The sequence below is a fragment of the Candoia aspera genome, chromosome 1 (genome assembly GCF_035149785.1).
Source record: "Candoia aspera isolate rCanAsp1 chromosome 1, rCanAsp1.hap2, whole genome shotgun sequence".
NCBI lineage: Eukaryota > Metazoa > Chordata > Lepidosauria > Squamata > Boidae > Candoia > Candoia aspera.
In genome coordinates this window covers 280,201,251-280,214,225 of record NC_086153.1, presented here as the reverse complement: position 1 = coordinate 280,214,225, position 12,975 = coordinate 280,201,251, and the positions used below count along the sequence as shown (strand labels likewise).

At 39.3% G+C, this 12,975-nt stretch overlaps 1 protein-coding gene across 1 annotated transcript in view; it reads right to left on the bottom strand.

Moving 5' to 3' along the window:
* The window catches only part of RPAP1 (RNA polymerase II associated protein 1), a 68,156-nt gene extending 55,419 nt beyond the window's left edge, over positions 1-12,737 (bottom strand). Inside the window, exons 1-4 of the mRNA XM_063289917.1 lie at positions 12,639-12,737; positions 11,447-11,684; positions 3,146-3,291; positions 2,221-2,313 (exon numbers count right to left, since the gene is read on the bottom strand). Coding sequence (XP_063145987.1) covers positions 2,221-2,313; positions 3,146-3,291; positions 11,447-11,636 — 429 coding nt within the window. The 5' untranslated portion in view covers positions 11,637-11,684; positions 12,639-12,737. The remainder of the gene's footprint in view (positions 1-2,220; positions 2,314-3,145; positions 3,292-11,446; positions 11,685-12,638) is intronic.
* Positions 12,738-12,975: the final 238 nt, after the last annotated feature.

The following is a 12,975-nucleotide window of genomic DNA, read 5'->3' as shown; positions in this document are numbered from 1 at the left end:
ATAAAGTTTAGACTTTTAGCACAATCCTCAGATTATCCCAGCAGACTTGCACACAGACTATCTATCTATCTATATAAATAAATAAATAAAAACCTGGGAGGCAAGCTTTAGAAATATCCCCAAGCTTATTATCCAAATATATTTTGTTATATTTAAACACAGAGAGAAAAAGAGAGAGAGAAAGGGAGAATGTGTAAAATCTCAAGGAAGGTTCTTTTTGGGGAGTTCTAAAAAACTGGGTTGAATTTCTCCAACTATACAAAAATACATTTAAAACTTATTTATATAAGAAAAAAATAGAATAAATACCAATAGGAAAGGAAATCGTTATTTTTCTTTATCATGGAATAATTGGTGTTATAATTTTCAAGCTAGATTGGTGTGATAATAATTACATACAAGATCCTTCAGTATCATGAAAAATCAACACATCCAGTATTCATTTCAGATTGTACCAGTGTAAAGAAAAAAATCGACTAAACAGATTTAGGGAGACCTGATTCAGGGTGAAAGGTGTTAATGTTCAAAAATCATGTTTTAAACTTTAACAACTTTAACTTTGGTTGCAAATTAAGCTCCTTTTACTATGCAACCCTACTCATGTCTCGTCAAAGGCAAGTTCCAATTCAATTCACATTACAAGAAGTAACTGCAATCTTGTACATTTATATGGGATTAATAAATGAATTCAGGGAGGCATATTTCTGAGCAGACATACATACAATTGCACTAGAAGAGGCTTAAGTCATAAAATTTGGAGGATATCTAGGCAGTCTATATGACAAGAACGGTTTCAAGAATGTAAAGGCATTAAATGTTTGCTTCCTGCCAACTGTAACGACTTGTCAGAGAGCAAATTATATTTTGCAATTAACAGATGCATTGCTGAACTGCACAAACTGATCATTATGCAGAAAAAATAATAATTTTCTTATCCTATGAGACTTACTCCCAGATAGGTGGATGCAAGACTGAGGCTGTAATGATTGCCTATTCCAATAAAAGGAGTCTCATCAGTAGTTACTAGAGAAAACTAATTTATTGAATGAATAGTATGCAAAGTACGAAGAAAGCTGAGAATGAGCAAAAGCGCGCCAAATGCAAACTTAAAAAGCCTTGCTCCTGTTGCAAACCCTCCCCTCAGGCTAGCATAGCAACCACCCACCCCAGACGCTAGCAACCATTAGAATCGGCCTGAGAAAGTAACCTTGAACAGCAGAGATAACCCAAACATACATTCCAGAAGATCACAAGTCAGCACAAAGGAAATTTACCAGCGTGGCCAGGCAGGCACGCAACTGCAGATATGACATGTGAAACGTTACGAGGAACCATAAACATCGGAACGGGAACATGACAGAGGCATAAATTTCCCAAATAAGTACTGTGTTTACCCAAAAGGAAGGCAACCATGGATTTAAAGCAATCTCTCCAAAAAGGAAGAGTAGAAATAAAAAATATATACAAACACAAGACAAATATCCTCTGTAGTGCCTAGTTTACTGCTTTTGGCAAGCCAACTTCACCAGCTCCAGCTGAAATCAATCCTGCAGAGTCTGACTCTTCCCCTAGTCAATACATGTTTGCATGTGACACATCTGTATGTGTGTGTGCACATACTGTACGTATGTCTATATGCACACTTGCCAGAAGCTACACTAAAAAAAAAAGAGTTGGGCCAGGACAAAAAAATATATTGACATTAAAGGAAGTGTCCTTTGAGCTCAACTCCTGGTGATTTTGCGGACACATCCATGTTTTCTTACAGCAATACAGAAATGATTCGCCACTGTCTTCTTCTGAGACTTTGTTTCAGCTTCCCAATCTTGCCTACAGGCCAGGTATTTTCTGAAGATTCCCCATTCAAATACTTACAAGATCGACCTCCGCTTAACTTTTTGAAATTAGTTAAATTTGGTACTAGGTGCTACCACTTGCCAAAGCATACTTGGACTAACCAAATTAATAGCTACAGTATTTAATTCCTTGTCTATAAAATAAGATACCCCATCTCCATAATTAATTGATCCCTATGATATAGAAAGTTTATTGCAGAATTAAACAAAAGAACACAATAAAAATCCCATCTGCAGACAGTATTCTTGAATCCCAGAACAAAACTCAGAACTAGAAAGTAACTGTAAAGTTAGCAGAAGAAAAAGAGAAACAAAACTAGTAAGCAGAAAGCAAATTGGTTAATAAGAAGCTGCTTTTTCTTACCTCAGTTTTTATTTCAGATCTATGAAAAACTTGGGGAAATGGGTCACCCCGGAACACTGGCATGGTCACCCTGGCAGTGCTTGTATCATGTTCCTGCCACAGATAAAGAGATGTCATGTTTGAGTCTTATTTATTTGAAGTATGATGGCTAGCATGGCCTAGCAGAAAGAGCTGGGACTTAGGTGCAGATGACTCAAATTCAACTCTTTCCTCAGTGAGAAATAAATAGGTCTTAAATAAGCTCTCCACTTACATTCTCACTTCCCCCTTGATTAAGAATGGTCTGCTTGTAAGACTAAACAGGCAGCTATTCATAGCCACTAAGCAATGACATCTCCACGCTTCAGACAGAAAACATTACAAATTCACAAAGCAACTTCCATTGGAAGAGAAATGAACTATCCATACATCTTCATCATACATCCATCAAGTCTGTTCTAACTAAGAACACCTTAGGAAAGGACCACCTTAGTGGTAAAGCACTTCTTTGCCATGCAAAAGATTCCAGAGTCAACCCTATGCATCTCTACCTAAAGAAGCTCTAGGCAGCAGAGATAATACCAATCTCTGCTTAAAAGCTTGAAAAGACATGCTAGTCATATGTCACTGTAAATGCTAGGAAGAGGCCAATCATATGATTCAGTACTAGGCCCACTTTCTATAGTTCCAGTGGCCAGATCCTGAAAAACTCCTTCTACCATCCCAGCTTATATTTACAGATAGCAGAAGTATAAACAAAAATGAGAAAGCATGACCAAATATACATATCTTATATAACTTTCAAAATTCAGATTTTCAAGGAATGTGATGTTTGCATCACTTTGGCAGATATAGTTTTATTTTACTCATTTTAGAGCATACAGCTCAGTTTTAGTAGTCATCAGTCACGTTTATTGTTATAATGGGTCCTACAAATATGACATACAATGATTTTGCTTAAGACTGCCGTGATATGTTGATCATTATGAGCCATCTGCTCCCCTGGATCCTCATCAAAATGGACACGGGCATTTTTGAATCTGGATTTCTTTGGAGGAGCTGGTGTCAGAGGTGGAGGAACATCTGGAAAATCTGAAAAACCAAAGAAAATAACAAATAGGTAAAGAATTAATGATCCAGTAGTTTCTTCTTCCAAGGAAACAGATAGGAAATGAAAAATAAATCTTAAGTAACTGTGGTATTGATTAGAGCAATGTAAAATTAAGAAACACTTTGTACTAAGCTAGGTTTTTGTTAACGATGATCTGTTGAAGAAGCCATAGCCACTTAATTTATAATGATGACTAACCATATTTTATAAAACATAATACCAAAGTCCACACATTATACTAAGCAAAATCATGCTGATCATATTGTGGCTTAGCACAATAAGTGAACTCAGCCATAAGAATTTTGATTCAGCTTTCTTAATTAACTAACCAATGTAGGCTACTCAGAAAGAAGGTTCAGAGTAGATGCAAAACAAGTGATATTAGAATGCACCCTTGCAAAGATTTAAAATACATACAATTATCTCAAAGGGCAATCAAAATGATCAGAGGGTTCAAACATTTTGCTTAAGATAAAAGGTTGGAAAGTTTGGAACTTCTAAGCTTGGAAAAGAAAAGAGATGAGCAGGAACATGATTGGGGGTATAAAATCATGCATGGTACGGAGAAAGTAGAGAGAATTTTTTTCTCCCTTTCTCAAAATGTTGCAACTAAGACCACCCAATAAAAATCACTGAAGGAGATTTTAAAAAAAAGAAAATCAAAAGGAAGCACTTCTTCAACACAGTGCATAATTAACACAGGGAATTCATTACTGCAAGATTTGCTGATGACCACTAACTGGGTTGGCTTTAAAAGGGGACTGATAAATCTACGAAGGACATGTCTACTGAGGGCTACTGGTCTTGCAAGACAGAAGTTTACCTCTGGGTTGGAGGCAACGAACTTCCAAATACCAATTTCAGGAAACAGTGGTGGGAGAGGGGTGTGTGTGTGTGTGTATGTATGTCTTTGAGAAAGTGTTCACTCCTGGCAACTGCCTGGACAAGTCCCTGCAGTTTTCTTGGCAAGATTTCAGAAGTAGTTTGCCATTGCCTTCTTCCTAGGACTGAGAGAGAGTGACTGGCCCAAGATCGCCCAGCTGGCTTCGTGCCTAAGGTAGGACTAGAACTCAGTCTCCCAGTTTCTAGCCTGATGCCTTAACCACTACACCAAACTGGCTGTCTAGGAGAGGGGAAGTACCTGCCAACTGTTTCACCAGAGTTGAGTAGCATGTCTCCCAAGTCACAGATGGGGGAACACCCTCGTACTAGAGAGCAGCTTATTGCTATTATGTTTATTAGGGTAGCTTCAAATGAGATACATAAGCAGTGTCAAACAAGGAGTTGCAGACCACCAGCAAACAGCACCAGACTCTGTAACAAGCTGGCTGAAGAACAAATCTCTCATCTTATCACCATGCACTGATCGTTTGCTTTCACAAGCAAACTTCATGAGCATCCCCCACAAGCAATGTGTATGTTATTGCCCAGACAAGACAACTGGAACACAAGGCTACCCACCTATGGACAAGGTAGGCTAAAGAAGCAAATCCAACAAAAACAAAAACAGCAAGATCCTATATATAAAATCTGACTAGCAACCATCAATATAGACATATTAACAGGCCATTGCCACAAATTAGCCAGCACCACCTGTGTTCAGGAGAGGAAGTGGGCCAATGCAAAAGCCAGGGATATCAGAGAAGGTTACAAGCCAATTTACTATGATAAGATTAAACAAAATGTTGTGGCTGTGATCATCAGCCAGAAACTCTGTAACAATATAACAGAAGTGAAACAAATCTCTGATAATCTAGTATCCATCAAAATTGAGTTTTGCCTTGACAGTTATTTCATGTTATGTGCCACAGACTGAATGCCCAGATGAGATAAAGGATGAATTCTGGACAAGGACATGGAGAATGCCATGATGATGGAACGAGTATCATGGAATATGCTGAAGCCCATGACACAGCAGTTGTAAATACCTCATAACTTACAGGAGTGGAAACCAAGCTACACAAATTGCCTATTGAATAGCACAGAAACATATCATAAAGATAGCAGTTGACACAAAGAGCATCCCATCAGAAAAAAATCATCACCCAACATTATTAGAGCTTGACACCCAGAACTACCTTATAGCTTCTATAAGGCCTCCCACCAGCAGTGAATGCATCAAATTATCAGAACATAGGGCATAGTGGAAGACCTCACTCGGAACACTGACCACTAATGTCAGCAAAACAACAACTACTATCTATAGTAAATTTTATTTAGTTTCAAAAGAAGAATAAAAACTACAGAAAAACAAAAAAATACAAAGAAAGAAAAAAACTAAAAAGGTACAGAAACACAAGAGAAAAATTTTTCAAATTTACAAAAAGATGTGGTTTCTGACTTTTAACAGCAAGGATATACAAACATTTCCAAAATCAATCTCTTACTCTACATTAAACCAAAACACCACATTATTTCTATAAGTCATTCCACTCTAACACATAATAAAAATCACTAAGTATAGTTACTCCTCCTCCTTATATTAAAATAAAGAGAAAAAAAGTTCATATAAACCTCCTAAACATCTTTCTCCCATCCAAAAGATAACACCTATTTAATTATTCCCTTCCTACCACTATTCTGTATGATCAAAAACAAAGATGGCAAGGACCTAACAGAAGAAGAGATCAAGAAAAGGTCGCAAGAATATACAGAAGACCTGTATAGGAAGGATAACAATATCCGGGATAGCTTTGACGGTGTGGTCAGTGAGCTAGAGCCAGATATCCTAAAGAGTGAGGTTAAATGGGCCTTAAGAAGCATTGCTAATAACAAGGCAGCAGGAGACAACGGCATCCCAGCTGAACTGTTCAAAATCTTGCAAGATGATACTGTCAAGGTAATGCATGCTATATGCCAGCAAATTTGGAAAACACAAGAATGGCCATCAGACTGGAAAAAATCAACTTATATCTCCGTACCAAAAAAGGGAAACACTAAAGAATGTTCAAACTCTTGAGCAGTGGCACTCATTTCACATGCCAGTAAGGTAATGCTCAAGATCCCGCAAGATAGACTTCAGCAATTCATGGAGCGAGAATTGCCAGATGTACAAGCTGGGTTTAGAAAAGGCAGAGGAACTAGAGACCAAATTGCCAATATCCGCTGGATAATGGAAAAAGCCAGGGAGTTTCAGAAGAACATCTATTTCTGTTTTATTGACTATTCTAAAGCCTTTGACTGTGTGGACCATAACAAATTGTGGCAAGTTCTTAGCGGTATGGGGATACCAAGTCATCTTTTCTGCCTCCTGAGGAATCTGTACAACAACCAAGTAGCAATGGTAAGAACAGACCATGGAACAACGGACTGGTTTAAGATTGGGAAAGGAGTAAGGCAGGGCTGTATACTCTCACCCTACCTATTCAACTTGTACGCAGAACACATCATGCGACGTGCTGGGCTTGAGGAATCCAAGGCTGGGGTTAAAATCGCTGGAAGAAACATTAACAATCTCAGATATGTAGATGATACCACTTTGATGGCTGAAAGCGAAGAGGAACTGAGGAGCCTTATGATGAAGGTGAAAGAAGAAAGTGCAAAAGCTGGCTTGCAGCTAAACCTCAAAAAAACCAAGATTATGGCAACCAGCTTGATTGATAACTGGCAAATAGAGGGAGAAAATGTAGAAGCAGTGAAAGACTTTGTATTTCTAGGTGCAAAGATTACTGCAGATGCTGACTGCAGACAGGAAATCAGAAGACGCTTAATCCTTGGGAGAAGAGCAATGACAAATCTCGATAAAATAGTCAAGAGCAGAGACATCACGCTGACAACAAAGGTCTGCATAGTTAAAGCAATGGTGTTCCCCGTAGTAACATATGGCTGCGAGAGCTGGACCATAAGGAAGGCTGAGAGAAGGAAGATCGATGCTTTGGAACTGTGGTGTTGGAGGAAAATTCTGAGAGTGCCTTGGACTGCAAGAAGATCAAACCAGTCCATACTCCAGGAAATAAAGCCAGACTGCTCTCTTGAGGGAATGATATTAAAGGCAAAACTGAAATACTTTGGCCACATAACGAGAAGACAGGACACCCTGGAGAAGACGATGATGCTAGGGAAAGTGGAAGGCAAAAGGAAGAGGGGCCGACCAAGGGCAAGATGGATAGATGATATTCTAGAGGTGATGGACTCATCCTTGGAGGAGCTGGGGGTGTTGACAACCAACAGGAAGCTCTGGCATGGGCTGATCCATGAAGTCATGAAGAGTCGGAAGTGACTAAACGAATAAACAACAAAAAACCCACTATTCTGTACATTTCTGTCTACTATAATAAGAATCAAATTAAAAAGCTCATAAGTTGTCTATTATACTTAATAGTACAACGTTAATAATCCCAATCTTAATAAACCCAAAAAACAAAGACAATTCAAAACAGTAAATCCAAATTCTTAAAAGCAAATAGCATCAATCAAATCCTTAAATCAAACCAGATGAACATTCTTCAACCCTCATCCCAGTTCAAAATAAACCAGAGCAGTTACATATCCCCACAATGTGCACAGAGCTTTGCTCTTGAAAGAATCAAACAGCTCAACTGCCCCCCTCAAAGATTCCTGGTTCTTTTCATGGCATTCTACCAGGAGATCGATTTTACTTATGTCTTGGAGATCACTCTCTCCCTTAGATTTCTCCAACTCCACTGTCCAATCTTCATACAGCATCTCGATAAGAATCCCAATCTCACTCTTAAAAAAGACCTTTCTATTGCTCTTAAATTCCTCAATTTCATCCACCACATCCCCAACCTGATGGCATATTTTAGATCTCATATTTTCCACAATGTCCTGGATATTTTGCATAAAAGCTTGATAGAAGTCAGAAGAGATCTGTTTAAAATCTTGCTAGAAGTCAGAAAGAATCTGTTTGAAATCCTCCATGTCTCATGCAGTAGATTTTGGTGCCCCCTAGGAACTTAACCAGTGAAAGTCGAAGATATGGAAGAGTTCCGAAGTGTGTTTACATAAAGTGAGAGCGAAATAGCAGATGGTTCTCAAGGGAAAGTGAAAACAGAAAGCTGAAGGTTCAAATCAGCCGATTCAACATATAGAAAAATACTAATATCTTCAAATTTAATACAAAAATAGTAACAGGAAGACAATTGTTTACTCTCAATCCTCCTTTATATTTGGAAGGAAAACGAAATCCAAAACTTAAAAAAAAATTAAAAAGTAATCCCAAAAATAACATTAAGCACCAAGAGAACCAGCTTCTCCTCATTGTAGAAAGCCTCTCTTGGGTTACATATACTTAAAAAAAATACAAATTGGTGATTTAGAAATGGGGTGGCCAGCCTTAGTGTCCCTGTAAGGCTACAGCGTGGCTTGGAAAGTGATGAAATCCCCACCTCCCAGCTGGCTCTTACCAGTTGAACGCAAAATGCTGTTTGTGAACTTCTGGCTGCAAGCAGCCATCCAGAGGACAGATGGGATAATTCCAGGTTCTTCTGTATCCGGAGAAGGTTTCTAGGCTTCAGAAAAACCTGCCTGAGCCTGAAAAAAGTTACTGCATTGTCAGCTCTGCCTGCTGAACCCATGGACACAGCTGTTCAGTCTGCCATTCCCACCAGAAGCCAACAACAACTAATATCTAGAACAGGTTGTTGAACGTATTAAAATCTGGGCCGCAGCCATCTTAGGAAGCACAAAATCTGCCTGATACTTCAATGATAAACAAACCTTAGGGTGGAACTACGGTGTGTATCAGGCCATTAAGGCAAAAAGGAATGCCAACAAAATCTGGCTGAGAACAAAAAATGCTGATAACCACAGGCAATATCAGGAGCTAAAATTTGCTGCAAAGCAAAAAGTGACTGCTGCAAAGTCTGTACACTACCAAGATCTATACAACCAATTAGACAAGCCTGATGGCACAAAGAAAGTCAACTATAGCATGTGAATGCTCCATACAAAATTTAGGACATGTCATCAATATCAAAGATAAGAATGACTGGCTGCTACAACAGCCAAAAGACATATACTGTCGATGTAGGAACTATTTTGAGACAACCTGCATTAAACAGTTCCCTCATCCATGACTGGCTAAACTGACCCTATTTCTGGTTTGCTACCTGCCATCAGTATTGAGGAAGTCTCAACTGCCATCTTCAAGAGGAGAAACAACAAAGTGACTAGCCTGGATGACATCCCAGTTGAAATCTGGAAGCTACTTGGAGCACAAGGAGCAGAATAACTTACAGCACTGTTCAACAAAATTTAGAAAAAAATGAATCACTATCAGTCTGGCAGACCTATACAACAATCCCAATCTGGAAAGACAAAAACAATATACATGACTGCTCAGGAAGATTTTGTAGGACTCCTTATTCACAGAGACTTTGCCCTTGTGGATCCAGGGAGGTAGAAACTCTTGTCCATGTCCTCATATGGTGTCCTTTTTACGATGCCCCAAGACGTGCTCTGATCTCACCAATCTTCTCTAAATTTGAGGGTCATACGGATAAATTTTATGTTTCTTTTTAAGAGATGCTGACTCTATACTCACACACCAGGTGGCCAAATGTTTTTATCAAGTTATACAATTTCGCAAAACTTTTAATTAGACATATTGTTTCACTGTTTTATAGTTTTGGTTTTTTCTGACAATGAATTGTTGGATTAAACTATCTTCTTTTATTGTAGAGGCTGGTTAAAGACTGTAATAAAGATATTCATTCATACATGACTGCTCAAACTACAGGCCAACTCAGCTACTATACTTCACCATGACATTTTTTGAATATATATTAGATGCTCATCTCTGAGACATCCCCATTTTGCCAAACCAGCGTGGCTTTGTAACAAACTGTGGAAAAACTCACACAATAAATGCTGCGCACCTATTGATGGAGAAACACAAGAAAAAAAGACCACACATGTGGCATTCACCAGCCTAGAAAATGCATTCAACCAAGTACCACATGACCTCATCTGGCTATCACTTAGATTATATAATGTATTCAAGGTCTACATCTCCTAGGTACAACCACTGTACCATAACATTACCAGCTTAGTAAGTAGTGCTGCCAGACACTTAAATGCTTTTCTAATCTGCACAGATGTTCACCAGGGATCTACCTTTCACCATTGCTCTTCATTATCTGTGCAGACACTGTAACCAGAAACCTCCAATCACAACACTCATGGACTTATTATATGTGATGATATCATGATTGCTAGCAAAACACAAAGCAAGCTCAAACAACTAGTACAGGAATGGAAGATGCATCTTACTGACTTTGGAATAAAGCTCAATATTAAGAAGACTTAATACCCTGAATGCGGTTTCCAGACCAATAGTCTACTCAAGATTGATCATATCAAATTCAGTAAGATGACTGGTTCAAATACCTGGGTTATACATGATTCTAAGTGTGGCAGGCTACTAGATAACAAATAAAAATAAATGCTGCCTGGATGAAATGACACCAAGTTACTGGTGTTCTATGCAATAAGAAAATTTCTCTATACTGAAATCCAAAGTCTACCAAATGGTCATCAGGCCAGTAGCAATGCATGGAGTGGAATGTTGGCCATCATCAAAGACACATAAGCAGGCTCTCCACACTGTACAGATGAGAATGCTACTGTGTCACTTGGCATAGCAAGACTAGACCAATGAAAATATATTTCTCACTGAGAATCACACCTGCAGTGGTAATGGCCATGCACTACATAGTAGCAACCACTCCATTGCAAGAACAGCTCTACAATTACATGCAGAAGGTCACCAGCCAAAGGAATGACTGAAAATGCTCTGGCTCAACTAACAAAAAATTATGTGCACCCTGTGAAGCTCAACTGTAGAAATGCTGCAGATGGAGTGAAATGGCAAGCATGGTTGAACCAAGCAGACTCTTCAATCAAGCAAGACAAATGTGAGGAGGAAGAAGAAGAAGAGGAAGAAAGAAATCAGATGCTGTAGTACACCAGAGTAGTACACCAGATGATTCTAGATTAGGGAAGGTTAATTTAGACTAAACCACATATGGCATTTTATCATATAAAATGTGGACAGGGCTACATCAGCATGCCATGAAAATATAACAACCCTAATGAACAAGGTGATACATTTCTGGCTATATCTTTTTTTGAAATTGTCAATTATCAGCATAAAATAATTTGAAAGGAACATACCATCCAGGGTCACCACATCCTTGCTGAGTTGCAATGGGAGTCTGTCATCACTGTCTCTTTCCACATCTCCTCTTCTTTTATCTGCTTTCTTTACTAATTTAACTGCTGGGGATGCTTTAGTCTCCAGGAACTGATTCTGGAACCTAAGCAGATCTGCCTCTGACTCTCCGGGCTTAGGCCTTGACAGCATCCTACTTCTTCTTTGTTTCTACTCCGTTTAAAAAAGAGTATAGTTTACCTAATGCAAATAGTGAAAGAAAGAAAATGAAAAATAAAAGATTTTATTTAGGAAAACTCCTTAGAGTTATTATTCTCAATTATATATCACAGCATTACAACCAGCATCCCCCCCAAGAGAATATCACTGTTAATACCCAATTCTAGATGCTAGAAGACCATCGCAGATCAGGTGCTTTCTCATGACAGCTGTTTGGAATCAAAACATGCAAAATTATGCAGTATGTACTTTCTGTAAATTACAGAAATGTTCTCTACCAAAGGATGGGGTGAGGGGGAGTGAGCAAGTTATTTTTTCAGCTGGGGTTGCTATTTCTGGATGGAGGCAGAACTTTGACCCATCTGCCTTTGATCCGACTACTCCACAGACTGCTGTCACAGAACACTTTTTCTTCTATATGTCATACCACAAGCACTTTCCCCTAGTATTTAGGTAGCTTTCAAACTCAGTGGAGGGAGCAGTAAGCACATTATAGGCTGGTCTACTTCAGAATGTATAGCAGGGCTAAGAGGCTTTAGAAATAGACTTCAAAAAGCCACTACAGTGCAGATAGCCAACAGTGCCCAGAAGAAACATGGCTGTCTATATTTCAGTATCAAATTAACCGTGTGAGTAAAGTTGTGCAGTCTCACCTAAGCAGTCTAGTGGCTCTTTCTGTTCTGAAACCTAAAAGGTAAGTCCTACACCACACAGATGTGTTCTGAGGGCTTGGAGCACAACAGAAGACATCTGCTCTGCACAATGCCTCTCATTGTAACAAACTCTGCTTTCAGAATGGAAAGCAAAACTACCATGCTTTTCTTTTAATTCTACAAAAATATGACGGGATCCTTTTTCAGGAGCCTCCTACTAAAGAAAGAACGGGATGAACATTTTACGACTCCTTGGAATCAAAGCAAGACCTAATTCAGTCGAGAATAACCAAGCGAGCCAGTTTTTAGAGGCTCAACCTACCCTGCTCGAACCTACAAAATTCTTAGGTTACTCTCCGCCCGGATTTTCCCGGACTCATCCACCTTTCACCGTTCTCACGCTCCAAGCTGCTGGAAATAAAAATTACGCTCTCAGAAGCAGCACCGAGACGTCATCCAAAGGCGCGCGCAAGTCAGGAAAAACTGGGCCGGCACGCCCAGATGACGTCCCCTGGAAGGATGCCTCAACCCTCCGCTCTCTCATGATTGGTGAGCGAAGGAGGAGGGGGAGCGGCCAGGGATAGCGTACGGTATCCGCTGTTGGTCGCGACGTGCTGGCGGTGTTTCGGAGGTTTCTAGCGCCGTTTGTTTAATGTTTT